General features: G+C 42.0%; 1 protein-coding gene across 2 annotated transcripts in view; it reads left to right on the plus strand.

Moving 5' to 3' along the window:
• Nucleotides 1-13,455, plus strand: part of dgt1 (dim gamma-tubulin 1) — a 98,576-nt gene that overhangs the window by 18,402 nt on the left and 66,719 nt on the right. For both annotated transcript variants that reach the window (XM_071660732.1, XM_071660734.1), the window contains exon 4: nucleotides 11,629-11,768. In XM_071660732.1, coding sequence (XP_071516833.1) covers nucleotides 11,629-11,768 — 140 coding nt within the window. The remainder of the gene's footprint in view (nucleotides 1-11,628; nucleotides 11,769-13,455) is intronic.

Consider the following 13,455-nt stretch of genomic DNA (forward strand, 5'->3'; position numbering starts at 1 on the left):
AGATCCACTCCCAGATATCTAAAACACTTTACTTCCTCCAGTTTTTCTCCATTCAAACTTACCTCCCAATTGACTTGACCCTCACCCCTCCTGTACCTAATAACCTTGCTCTTATTCACATTTACTCTTAACTTTCTTCTTTCACACACTTTACCAAACTCAGTCACCAGCTTCTGCAGTTTCTCACATGAATCAGCCACCAGCGCTGTATCATCAGCGAACAACAACTGACTCACTTCCCAAGCTCTCTCATCCCCAACAGACTTCATACTAGCCCCTCTTTCCAAAACTCTTGCATTCACCTCCCTAACAACCCCATCCATAAACAAATTAAACAACCATGGAGACATCACACACCCCTGCCGCAAACCTACATTCACTGAGAACCAATCACTTTCCTCTCTTCCTACACGTACACATGCCTTACATCCTTGATAAAAACTTTTCACTGCTTCTAACAACTTGCCTCCCACACCATATATTCTTAATACCTTCCACAGAGCATCTCTATCAACTCTATCATATGCCTTCTCCAGATCCATAAATGCTACATACAAATCCATTTGCTTTTCTAAGTATTTCTCACATACATTCTTGAAAGCAAACACCTGATCCACACATCCTCTACCACTTCTGAAACCACACTGCTCTTCCCCAATCTGATGCTCTGTACATGCCTTCACCCTCTCAATCAATACCCTCCCATATGATTTACCAGGAATACTCAACAAACTTATACCTCTGTAATTTGAGCACTCACTCTTATCCCCTTTGCCTTTGTACAATGGCACTATGCACGCATTCCGCCAATCCTCAGGCACCTCACCATGAGTCATACATACATTAAATAACCTTGCCAACCAGTCAGTAATACAGTCACCCCTTTTTTAATAAATTCCACTGCAATACATCCAAACCTGCTGCCTTGCCGGCTTTCATCTTCCGCAAAGCTTTTACTACCTCTTCTCTGTTTACCAAATCATTTTCCCTAACCCTCTCACTTTGCACACCACCTCGACGAAAACACCCTATATCTGCCACTCTATCATCAAACACATTCAACAAACCTTCAAAATACTCACTCCATCTCCCTCTCACATCACCACTACTTGTTATCACCTCCCCATTTGCGCCCTTCACTGAAGTTCCCATTTGCTCCCTTGTCTTGCGCACTTTATTTACCTCCTTCCAGAACATCTTTTTAATCTCCCTAAAATTTAATGATACTCTCTCATCCCAACTCTCATTTGCCCTCTTTTTCACCTCTTGCACCTTTCTCTTGACCTCCTGTCTCTTTCTTTTATACATCTCCCACTCAATTGCATTTTTTTCCCTGCAAAAATCGTCCAAATGCCTCTCTCTTCTCTTTCACTAATAATCTTACTTCTTCATCCCACCACTCACTACCCTTTCTAATCAACCCACCTCCCAGTCTTCTCATGCCACAAGCATCTTTTGCACAATCCATCACTGCTTCCCTAAATACATCCCATTCCTCCCCCACTTCCCTTACTTCCATTGTTCTCACCTTTTTTCCATTCTGTACTCAGTCTCTCCTGGTACTTCCTCACACAAGTCTCCTTCCCAAGCTCACTTACTCTCACCACCCTCTTCACCCCAACATTCACTCTTCTTTTCTGAAAACCCATATAAATCTTCTCCTTAGCCTCCACAAGATAATGATCAGACATCCCTCCAGTTGCACCTCTCAGCACATTAACATCCAAAAGTCTCTCTTTCGCGCGCCTGTCAATTAACACGTAATCCAGTAACGCTCTCTGGCCATTTCTCCTACTTACATACATGTATAAACCATAATATTTACTCTCTACACCTTCCTGTATGTTTACCACTTTGGTTATGTAGATTATATTGATGTATCCAGTTCTGTAATACCTCAACAGTATATTTTGAGCTGAATGGCTGTCCAAATTTGATAAACCATACATTAATATTTTTGCTTTTTTTATATTATTATTGTTATTATTATTATTATTATTTTCATATTATTTTCATTATTAGTTGAAAAGTTTAAGAGTGCCTGGACAAGTACCTACAAAGTGTACCAAACCAAACAGGTTGTTTGGGCTATGTGGGCTGCGGCATCTGAATGCGTAGTCAACCTCCACAGTGTAGTGGTTAGTGTCACTGACTGTGATTCGTTTACAGGCTGAAGAATGTGTGGAAAGAGAGAATTTTATCTGGGAGGGCAAAAATAGTTATGTTTGAAGGAATAGTAGTCCCAACAATATTACATGGTTGCAAGGCATGGGCTATAGATAAGGTTGTGTGGAGGAGGGTAGATGTTTTGGAAATGAAATGTTTAAGGATAGTATTTGGTGTGAGGTGGTTTGATCAAGTAAGTAATGAAAGGGTTAGAGAACTGTGTGATAATAAAAAGAGGTGGTTAAGAGAGCAGAAGAGGGTGTTTTGAAATGGTTTACACATATGGAGAGTATGAGTGAGGAAATGTTGACAAAGAGGATATGTGTGTCAGAAGTGGAGGGAACAAGGAGAATGGGGAGACCAAATTGGAAATGGAAGAAGAGACTTGTGTGAAGGAGTATGAGGAGAAATTGAGTGCAGAATGGCAAAAGGTGAGAGTAAATGAAGCAAAGGGAATGGATGAGGAATGGACGGTATTTAGTGAAGCAGGGCTGGCATGTGCAGGAAATGCTTGTAACCATCATCCATACATTTATACCTCATCATTTTAATGATCGTGCATGTATTTGTACCTCACCACTTTAACTATCATGCTCCAGTCTGCACCTCGGCATTGTAACCATTGTGTATCAATCAGTGCCTCAGGACTGTAACCATCATGCACACATCTGTACCTTAGGACTGTTAACATATTGCACCCATTTGTACCTCCGTACTGTAACCATCCAGCACCTGTCTTACCTCAGTATTGTAACCATCCAGCACCAGTCTTTACCTCAGCATTGTAACCATCATGCACCCGTGTGTACTTCAGGACTATTATACCTTCAAACATTCCCATTTTTTGCTCTTCCATATAACAGTCTCTCTTCCCACACATTCCACAGCCCTCCCAGAACCTCTACCTCCTCACCCACCCTATGACTGACTTCTGCTTCCATGTTTCCATTTGTTACCATGCCAACTTCCTGGTATGGAAAATACTTCACTTCCTCCAAATTTTCCCCACTCAAACTCTCACCCCAACAAACCTGTTCTTCTGCCTAGCTAGACATAATCACCTTTCCTGTATTCACATTTACTATCAACTTCTTTTCACACACTTCTCAAACTCAATCAACATCTTCTGCAGCTTCTTTCTTGAATGGGCACAAGTGTAAACAACAACTGACTCATTTCCCATGCCACCTGACCTCCTCTCACCTCCTACTTACTAAATGCCCCCCTGTCTCTCTAAGCCCCTTGCATTTACTTCCCTTACCACTCTGTAAACAAATTGAACTACCCATGAAATGTACATTTATTTATTTATTTTGCTTTGTCACTGTCTCCCACGTTAGCGAGGTGGCGCAAGGAAACAGATGAAAGAATGGCCCAACCCACCCACATACACATGTATATACATACACGTCCACACACGCAAATATACATGCTTATACATCTCAACGTATGCATATATATACACACGAAGACATATGCGTATATACACATGTACATAATTCATACTCTCTGCCTTTATTCATTCCCATTGCCACCCCGCCACACATGAAATAACAACCCCCTCCCCCCTCATGTGCGCGAGGTTGCACTGTGAAGACAACAAAGGCCCCATTCGTTCACACTCAGTCTAGCTGTCATGTAATAATGCACCGAGACCACAGCTCCCTTTCCACATCCAGGCCCCACAGAACTTGCCATGGTTTACCCCAGACGCTTCACATGCCCTGGTTCAATCCATTGACAGCACGTCGACCCCGGTATACCACATCGTTCCAATTCACTATTCCTTGCATGCCTTTCACCCTCCTGCATGTTCAGGCCCCGATCACTCAAAATCTTTTTCACTCCATCTTTCCACGTCCAATTTGGTCTCCCACTTCTCCTCGTTCCCTCCACCTCTGACACATATATCCTCTTTGTCAATCTTTCCTCACTCATTCTCTCCAAGTGACCGAACCATTTCAAAACTCCCTCTTCTGCTCTCTCAAACGCACTCTTTTTATTACCACACATTTCTCTTACCCTATTATTACTTACTCAATCAAACCACGTCACCACATATTGTCCTCAAACATCTCATTTCAAGCACATCCACCCTCCTGCGCACAGCTCTATCCATAGCCCACGCCTCGCAACCATACAGCATTGTTGGAACCACTATTCCTTCAAACATACCCATTTTTGCTTTCCGAGATAATGTTCTCGACTTCCACACATTCTTCAAGGCTCCCAGTATTTTCGTCCCCTCCCTCACTTCTGCTTCCATGGTTCCATCCGCTGCCAAATCCACTCCCTGATATCTAAAATACTTCACTTCCTCCAGTTTTTCTCCATTCAAACTTACCTTCCAATTGACTTGACCCTCACCCCTTCTGTACCTAATAACCTTGCTCTTATTTACATTTACTCTCAACTTTCTTCTTTCACACACTTTACCAAACTCAGTCACCAGCTTCTGCAGTTTCTCAGCCAAGTCAGCCACCAGCGCTGTATCATCAGCGAACAACAACTGACTCACTTCCCAAGCTCTCTCATCCACAACAGACTGCATACTTGCCCCTCTTTCCAAAACCTTTGCATTCACCTCCCTAACAACCCCATCCATAAACAAATTAAACAACCATGGAGACATCACACACCCCTGCCGCAAACCTACATTCACTGAGAACCAATCACTTTCCTCTCTTCCTACACGTACACGTGCCTTACATCCTCGATAAAAACTTTTTACTGCTTCTAACAACTTGCCTCCCACACCATATATTCTTAATACCTTCCACAGAGCATCTCTATCAACTCTATCATATGCCTTCTCCAGATCCATGAATGCTACATACAAATCCATTTGCTTTTCTAAGTATTTCTCACATACATTGTTCAAAGCAAACACCTGATCCACACATCCTCTACCACTTCTGAAACCCCACTGCTCTTCCCCAATCTGATGCTCTGTACATGCCTTCACCCTCTCAATCAGTACCCTCCCATATAATTTACCAGGAGTACTCAACAAACTTATACCTCTGTAATTTGAGCACTCAACTTTGTCCCCTTTGCCTTTGTACAATGGCACTATGCAAGCATTCCGCCAATCCTCAGGCACCTCACCATGAATCATACATACATTAAATAACCTTACCAACCAGTCAACAATACAGTCACCTCCTTTTTTAATAAGTTCCACTACAATTCCATCCAAACCTGCTCCCTTGCCAGCTTTCATCTTCCGCAAAGCTTTTACTACCTCTTCTCTGTTTACCAAGTCATTTTCCCTAACCCTCTTACTTTGCACACCACCTCGACCAAAACACCCTATATCTGCCACTCTGTCATCAAACACATTCAACAAACCTTCAAAATACTCACTCCATCTCCTTCTCACATCACCACTACTTATCACCTTCCCATTAGCCCCCTTCACTGAAGTTCCCATTTGTTCCCTTGTCTTATGCACTTTATTTACCTCCTTCCAAAACATCTTTTTATTCTCCCTAAAATTTAATGATACTCTCTCACCCCAACTCTCATTTGCCCTCTTTTTCACCTCTTGCACCTTTCTCTTGACCTCCTGTCTCTTTCTTCTATACATCTCCCACTCATTTGCATTATTTCCCTGCAAAAATCTTCCAAATGCCTCTCTCTTCTCTTTCACTAACAATCTTACTTCTTCATCCCATCACTCACCACCCTTTCTAATCTGCCCACCTCCCATGCTTCTCATGCCACAAGCATCTTTTGCGCAAGCCATCACTGCTTCCCTAAATACATCCCGTTCCCCCCATTCCCCTTACCTCCTTTGTTCTCACCTTTCTCCATTCTGTACTCAGTCTCTCCTGGTACTTCCTCACACAAGTCTCCTTCCCAAGCTCACTTACTCTCACCACTCTCTTCACCCCAACATTCTCTCTTCTTTTCTGAAAACCTCTACAAATCTTCACTTTCGCCTCCACAAGATAATGATCAGACATCCCTCCAGTTGCACCTATCAGCACATTAACATCCAAAAGTCTCTTCGTGCACCTATCAATTAACACGTAATCCAATAACGCTCTCTGGCCATCTCTCCTACTTACATACGTATACTTATGTATATCTCTCTTGTTAAACCAGGTATTCCCAATCACCAGTCCTTTTTCAGCACATAAATCTACAAGCTCTTCACCATTTCCATTTACAACACTGAACACCCCATGTATACCAATTATTCCCTCACTTGCCATATTACTCACCTTTGCATTCAAATCACCTATCACTATAACCCAGTCTCGTGCATCAAAACCACAAACACGCTCATTCAACTGCTTCCAAAACACTTGCCTCTCATGATCTTTCTTCTCATGCGCAGGTGCATATGCACCAATAATCACCCATGTCTCTCCATCCACTTTCAGTTTCACCCATATCAATCTAGAGTTTACTTTCTTACACTCTATCACTTATTCCCACCACTCCTGTTTCAGGAGTAGTGCTTCTCCTTCCTTTGCTCTTGTCCTCTCACTAACACCTGACTTTACTCCCAAGATATTCCCAAACCACTCTTCCCCTTTACCCTTGGGCTTCGTTTCACTCAGAGCCAAAACATCCAGGTTCCTTTCCTCAAACATACTACCTATCTCTCCTTTTTTCTCATCTTGGTTACATCCACACATATTTACACACCCCAGTCTGATCCTTCGAGGAGGATGAGCACTCCCCGCGTGACTCCTTCTTCTGTTTCCCCTTTTAGAAAATTGAAATACAAGGAGGGGAGGGTTTCTAGCCCCACACTCCCGTCCCATTTAGTCGCCTTCAACGACATGTCAGGAATGCATGGGAAGGCTTGCTCAATTGGTTAAGTAATTAAAGCTTAAACACTTCTTAAATGTAGATGGTTGATTTATATATTTATATTGCATTGTCACTGTCTCCCGCATTAGCGAGGTAGCGCAAGGAAACAGACGAAAGAATGACCCAACCCAGCCACATACACATGTATATACATACACGTCCACACACACAAATATACATACCTGTACATCTCTATGTATACATATATGTACATAGAGACATATACATATACACATATACATAATTCATACTGTCTGCCTTTATTCATTCCCATCACCACATCGCCACACATGGAATAACAACCCCCTCCCCCCTCGTGTGTGAGGTAGTGCTTGGAAAAGACAACAAAGGCCCCATTCGTTCACACTCAGTCTCTACCTGTCATGTAATAATGCACCAAAACCACAGCTCCCTTTCCACATCCAGGCCCCACAGAACTTTCCATGGTTTACCCCAGTCGCTTCACATGCCCTGGTTCAATCCATTGACAGCACGTCAACCCCAGTATACCACATCGTTCAAATGCACTCTATTCCTTGCACGCCTTTCACCCTCCTGCATGTTCGGGCCCTGATCACTCAAAATTTTTTCACTCCATCTTTACACCTCCAATTTGTTCTCCCACTTCTCCTTGTTCCCTCCACCTCTGACTCATATATCCTCTTTGTCAATCTTTCCTCACTCATTCTCTCCATGTGACCAAACCATTTCAAAACACCCTCTTCTGCTCTCTCAACCACACACTTTTTATTACCACACATCTCTCTTACCCTATTATTACTTACTCGATCAAACCACCTCACACCACATATTGTCCTCAAACGTCTCATTTCCAGGACATCCATCCTGCTCCACACAACTCTATCCATAGCCCATGCCTCGCAACCATACAACATTGTTGGAACCACTATTCCTTCAAACATACCCACTTTTTGCTTTCCGAGATAATGTTCTCGACTTCCACACATTTTTCAAGGCTCCCAGAATTTTTGCCCCCTCCCCCACCCTATGACTCACTTCGCTTCCATGATTCCATCCACTGCCAAATCCACTCCCAGATATCTAAAACACTTCACTTCCTCCAGTTTTTCTCCATTCAAACTTACCTCCCAATTGACTTGACCCTCACCCCTACTGTACCTAATAACCTTGCTCTTATTGACATTTACTCTCAACTTTCTTCTTTCACACACTTTACCGAACTCAGTCACCAGCTTCTGCAGTTTCTCACATGAATAAGCCACCATTGCTGTATCATCAGCAAACAACAACTGACTCACTTCTCATGCTCTCTCATCCACAACAGAATGCATACTTGCCCCTCTTTCCAAAACCCTTGCATTCACCTCCCTAACAACCCCATCCATAAACAAATTGAACAACCATGGAGACATCACACACCCCTGCCGCAAACCTACATTCACTGAGAACCAGTCACTTTCCTCTCTTCCTACACGTACACATGCCTTACATCCTCAATAAAAACTTTTCACTGCTTCCAACAACTTGCCTCCCACACCATATATTCTTAATACTTTCCACAGAGCATCTCTATCAACTCTATCATATTCCTTCTCCAGATCCATAAATACTACATACAAATCCATTTGCTTTTCTAAGTATTTCTCACATACATTCTCTAAAGCAAACACCTGATCCACACATTCTCTACCACTTCTGAAACCACACTGCTCTTCCTCAATCTAATGCTCTGTATATCCCTTTACCCTCTCAGTGAATACCCTCCCATATAATTTACCAGGAATACTCAACAAACTTATACCTCTGTAAGTTGAGCACTCACTCTTATCTCCTTCGCCTTTGTACAATGGCACTATGCAAGCATTCCACCAATCCTCAGGCACCTCACCATGAATCATACATTATATAACCTTACCAACCAGTCAACAATACAGTCACCCCCTTTTGATAAATTCCACTACAATACCATCCAAACCCGCTGACTTGCCGGCTTTCATCTTCGGCAATGCTTTTACTACCTCTTCTCTGTTTACCAGATCATTTTCCCTAACCCTCTTACTTTGCACACCACCTCGACCAAAACACCCTATATCTGCCACTCTATCATCAAACACATTCAACAAACCTTCAAAATACTCACCCCATCTCATTCTCACATCACCGCTACTTGTTATCACCTCCCCATTTGCCCCCTTCACTGAAGCTCCCATTTTTCCCTTGTCTTATGCACTTTATTTACCTCCTTCCAAAACATCTTTTTATTCTCCCTAAAATTTAATGATACTCTCACCCCATCTCTCATTTGCCCTCTTTTTCACCTCTTGCACCTTTCTCTTGACCTCCTGCCTCTTTCTTTTATACGTCTCCCACTCATTTGCATTATTTCCCTGCAAAAATGATCCAAATGCCTCTCTCTTCTCTTTCACTAATAATCTTAATTCTTCATCTCACCACTCACTAACCTTTCTAATCTGCCCACCTCCCACGCTTCTCATGCAACAAGCATCTTTTGCGCAAGCCATCACCGCTTCCCTAAATACATCCCATTCCTCCCCCACTCCCCGTACCTCCTTTGTTCTCACCTTTTTCCATTCTGTACTCAGTCTCTCCTGGTATTTCCTCACACAAGTCTCCTTACCAAGCTCCCTTACTCTCACCACTCTCTTCACCCCAACATTCTCTCTTCTTTTCTGAAAACCTCTACAAATCTTCACCTTCGCCTCCATAATATAATGATCAGACATCTCTCCAGTTGCACCTCTCAGCACATTAACATCCAAAAGTCTCTCTTTCGCGCGCCTATCAATTAACACATAATCCAATAACACTCTCTGGCCATCTCTCCTACTTACATATGTATACTTATGTATATCTCTCTTTTTAAACCAGGTATTCCCAATCACCAGTCCTTTTTCAGCACATAAATCAACAAGCTCTTCACCATTTCCATTTACAACACTGAACATCCCATGTATACCAATTATTCCCTCAACTGCCACATTACTCACCTTTGCATTCAAATCACCCATCACTGTAACCTGGTCTCGTGCATCAAAACCACTAACACACTCATTCAGCTGCTCCCAAAACACTTGCCTCTCATGATCTTTCTTCTCATGCCCAAGTGCATATGCACCAATATTCACCCATCTCTCCCCATCAACTTTCAGTTTTACCCATATCAATCTAGAGTTTACTTTCTTACACTCTATCACATACTCCCACCATTCCTGTTTCAGGAGTACTGCTACTCCTTCCCTTGCTCATGTCCTCTCACTAACCCCAGAATTTACTCCCAAGATATTCCCAAACCACTCTTCCCCTTTACCCTTGAACTTCGTTTCACTCAGAGCCAAAACATCCGGTTTTTTTCCTCAAACATACTACCTAATTCTCCTTTTTTCTCATCTTGGTTGCATCCACACGCATTTAGACACCCCAATCTGAGCCTTCGAGGAGGATGAGCACTCCCCTCGTGACTCCTTCTTCTGTTTCCCCTTCTAGAAAGTTAAGATACAAGGAGGGGAGGGTTTCCAGCCCCCTCTCCCGTCCCCTTTAGTTGCCTTCTACGACACGTGGGGAATGTGTAGGAAGTATTCTTTCTCCCCCATACCCAGGGATGGTTGATATCCTCCTGATAGTTCTGTATTGCATTCTTCTCAAAAGTTTGTTATTTTGATAATAGAAAAATGAATCATTTACCTTTTTACTTATCTTTCATAGGTTACCTTTGGTGCATTAATAGGCAGAAAAGCCACTTTATTATAAAGTTGAAGATGTATATGCAGAAGAATGATGTATGAAAATATAAGTCATTTAGCCTACTGTGCTCAGGTGTGGCGGTGTTAAAGTGAGTCTTTTGGTAATGTGTGCTAAAGCAGGAATTTTATTTGAAAAATGGCTCTGAGACCTGTTTTAAGGAGGCATACTGCAGTTGTGTAAGTGGACTTATTTTTTATTCATATGTGATAACCGCAGGACCAATTTTGTATAAAAGAGTTCTTGTGTAGCCAGGACCTTTTTGGAGGGTCCTACAGCCCTTGGATGCACTACTTCCAGTAGCAGGGAAATGAAGACTCCTTTGGAGTGAGAAATTCTTGGATGTAACTTTTTTTTTTTTCATACTATTTGCCATTTCCCGCGATAGCGAGGTAGCGTTAAGAACAGAGGACTGGGCCTTTGAGGGAATACCCTCACCTGGCCCCCTTCTCTGTTCCCTCTTTTGGGAAAAAAAAAAAAAGAGGGGAGGATTTCCAGCCACCCGCTCCCTTCCCTTTTAGTCACCTTCTACGATGCGCAGGGAATACATGGGAAGTATTCTTTCTCCCCTATCCCCAGGGATAACATTTATTTATTTATATAAATTTACCATAGGTGACTGTTCACTCATGATGTAACCTTGAACTGGCACATGTGAGGCATGTTGAAGTTTGAGGGTTGAAACAATAATTTTCATTATAGTGAGGAGCGAGAGCCTTGCTTGATTACCACACCATTTATACATTTTGTAATCCAGTCAATTTTTGTGGGAACCGTTATCCCACCTTGCTTGTATCCATCTCTGTATTTGATATGTAAGACCATTAATATGCAGCTCCATTATTTTGATAATGTAATTTTATATGTATTGCTTATTAGTTTTTTGATCGGCAGATACTGTGCTGAGCACTCAAGGCAATCTCTTGTATTGAGACAGCGAGCAGCACGCAGACGTCAGCCTCGTGAAACCCCAGAGACACTGCTTAGTCAGTTGAGCCACCACCAGATGGACACACAAACAGCTGGCCAGAATGGTAAAAGGAGTTTTGGACTTATAGTCTACCTTTATGTGTTATCATTCATTAAAATCCCTTTTTAATGGGATGGATCAAGTGCTTATAGGAATATTGTAGCAGAACTGAGGACTCTTTAAGACAACAAGCTGGCAGAAGATTGGAACTCCTTATTTTCTGGGTTAACTTGGAGAATATGATACTGAACAATAATTTTTAACTTGCATTATGTTTTGGAGATATGTGTTGCCTAATATTTTGGAGATATGTGTTGCCCCATATGAACTTTGGGATGCTGAACATGTAAATGACTAGTAAAATGGTCTTTTAGCTATGGTTTCCAAAAGAAATACTCTGTCTTACTTTACTTGTATTACACTGTATATTGGTGATGCATGGCACAGCCACTAGCTTTCCACATTTAAACTTGACATCTCTTTGCCTGTTGCTTGTATGCAAATCTTGTTGCATCTCTTGTCATTAACCAGCAAAAGTCCCTTAACACTGATGACCTCCATTTTCCCTAGTACCATTTCCCTTTCGCTGAGATGTATTGATGGAGATGTCCACTGTGCTCTTCGCTCATTGTGCTGCAGTAAGCTAAAAAAAAAATTGGGAGAATGTGGAGAAAGTATATCTCTAAAGATATACTGCTGTCCATTTTTTGATAGAATGATAACAGTTTTTCTGCCAGTTCTTTATAGCTGTCACCCTTGAAAGTTGGTTGCTACCTGCTGGAAAGCATTTCACCCTGTCTTCTTGCCACCACTGCAGATGTGGTTGAACTGCCCGTCTCTGAAGAGATTGTGGATCTGTTAACTGATGAAAACACCCTCCTTGATTTTTGCTTCACTGAGCTTTGAGAATTTCCCACCTAGGTACCTAAATGCTTGCCTGTTTTTATTTATGGCCCAGTTTCATGTGCAGAAGTGGTAGTAAAATCTTGTTGGATTTTACCTGCTGTATGTTCATTGTTCCAGCAACTGTCAGGAAGCCCTCTTATTGTCACAGGTAGTCTTTGCTTGATTGTCCCATTCACATAGGAAACACCAAACTTCATGTAACCCAGCTGCAGCCCAAGCATGATAGCAACAACTTTCAAGTCACCACAAAGCTGTCATTGGTATTTCTTATAGTTTATGCACTTCCAAAGATGCTTCATGTTATACGATTGCTCTATATGGATTGTGTGACTAACTGGAATTGATGGCAGTACATTTGCATCATGCAACAAAACAACTTTTAAGCTCAACTTTGATGTATGTGAATAGTCTTCACTCCATATGGATTGTATGACTGACTGGAATTGATGGCAATACATTCGCATCATGCAACAAAACAACTTTAAAGCTCAACTTTGATGTATGTGAATAGTCTTCACTCCTCAGGGATATGATTAAAATTGAGGGCTGCCATTAGCCAATATACATCATTGCAAGTGAGGTTACCTCCTATCTTAGAAAATAGAGCAAAATTTTTCTAGCAGGTAGGAGCCTCTGCAAATGGTGCGCTAGTTTCCCTTTGCCAGTGTCCTGTTAAGGATGAGGCACTAATGGCTAAGAAGTGGTCCTGGAATTTACTACTTATTGAAACACTGTTGCAGTGGGTTGATTGAATATGAAATAGTAGTTTATGAGAGTATGCATGAGAAAGCTGAAAAGGATAAACTGAAATGCTATGGACATATAGAGAGGTTGAGTGAGGAAAG

This window comes from Panulirus ornatus, chromosome 72 (genome assembly GCF_036320965.1).
Source record: "Panulirus ornatus isolate Po-2019 chromosome 72, ASM3632096v1, whole genome shotgun sequence".
Classification (NCBI taxonomy): Eukaryota; Metazoa; Arthropoda; class Malacostraca; order Decapoda; family Palinuridae; genus Panulirus; species Panulirus ornatus.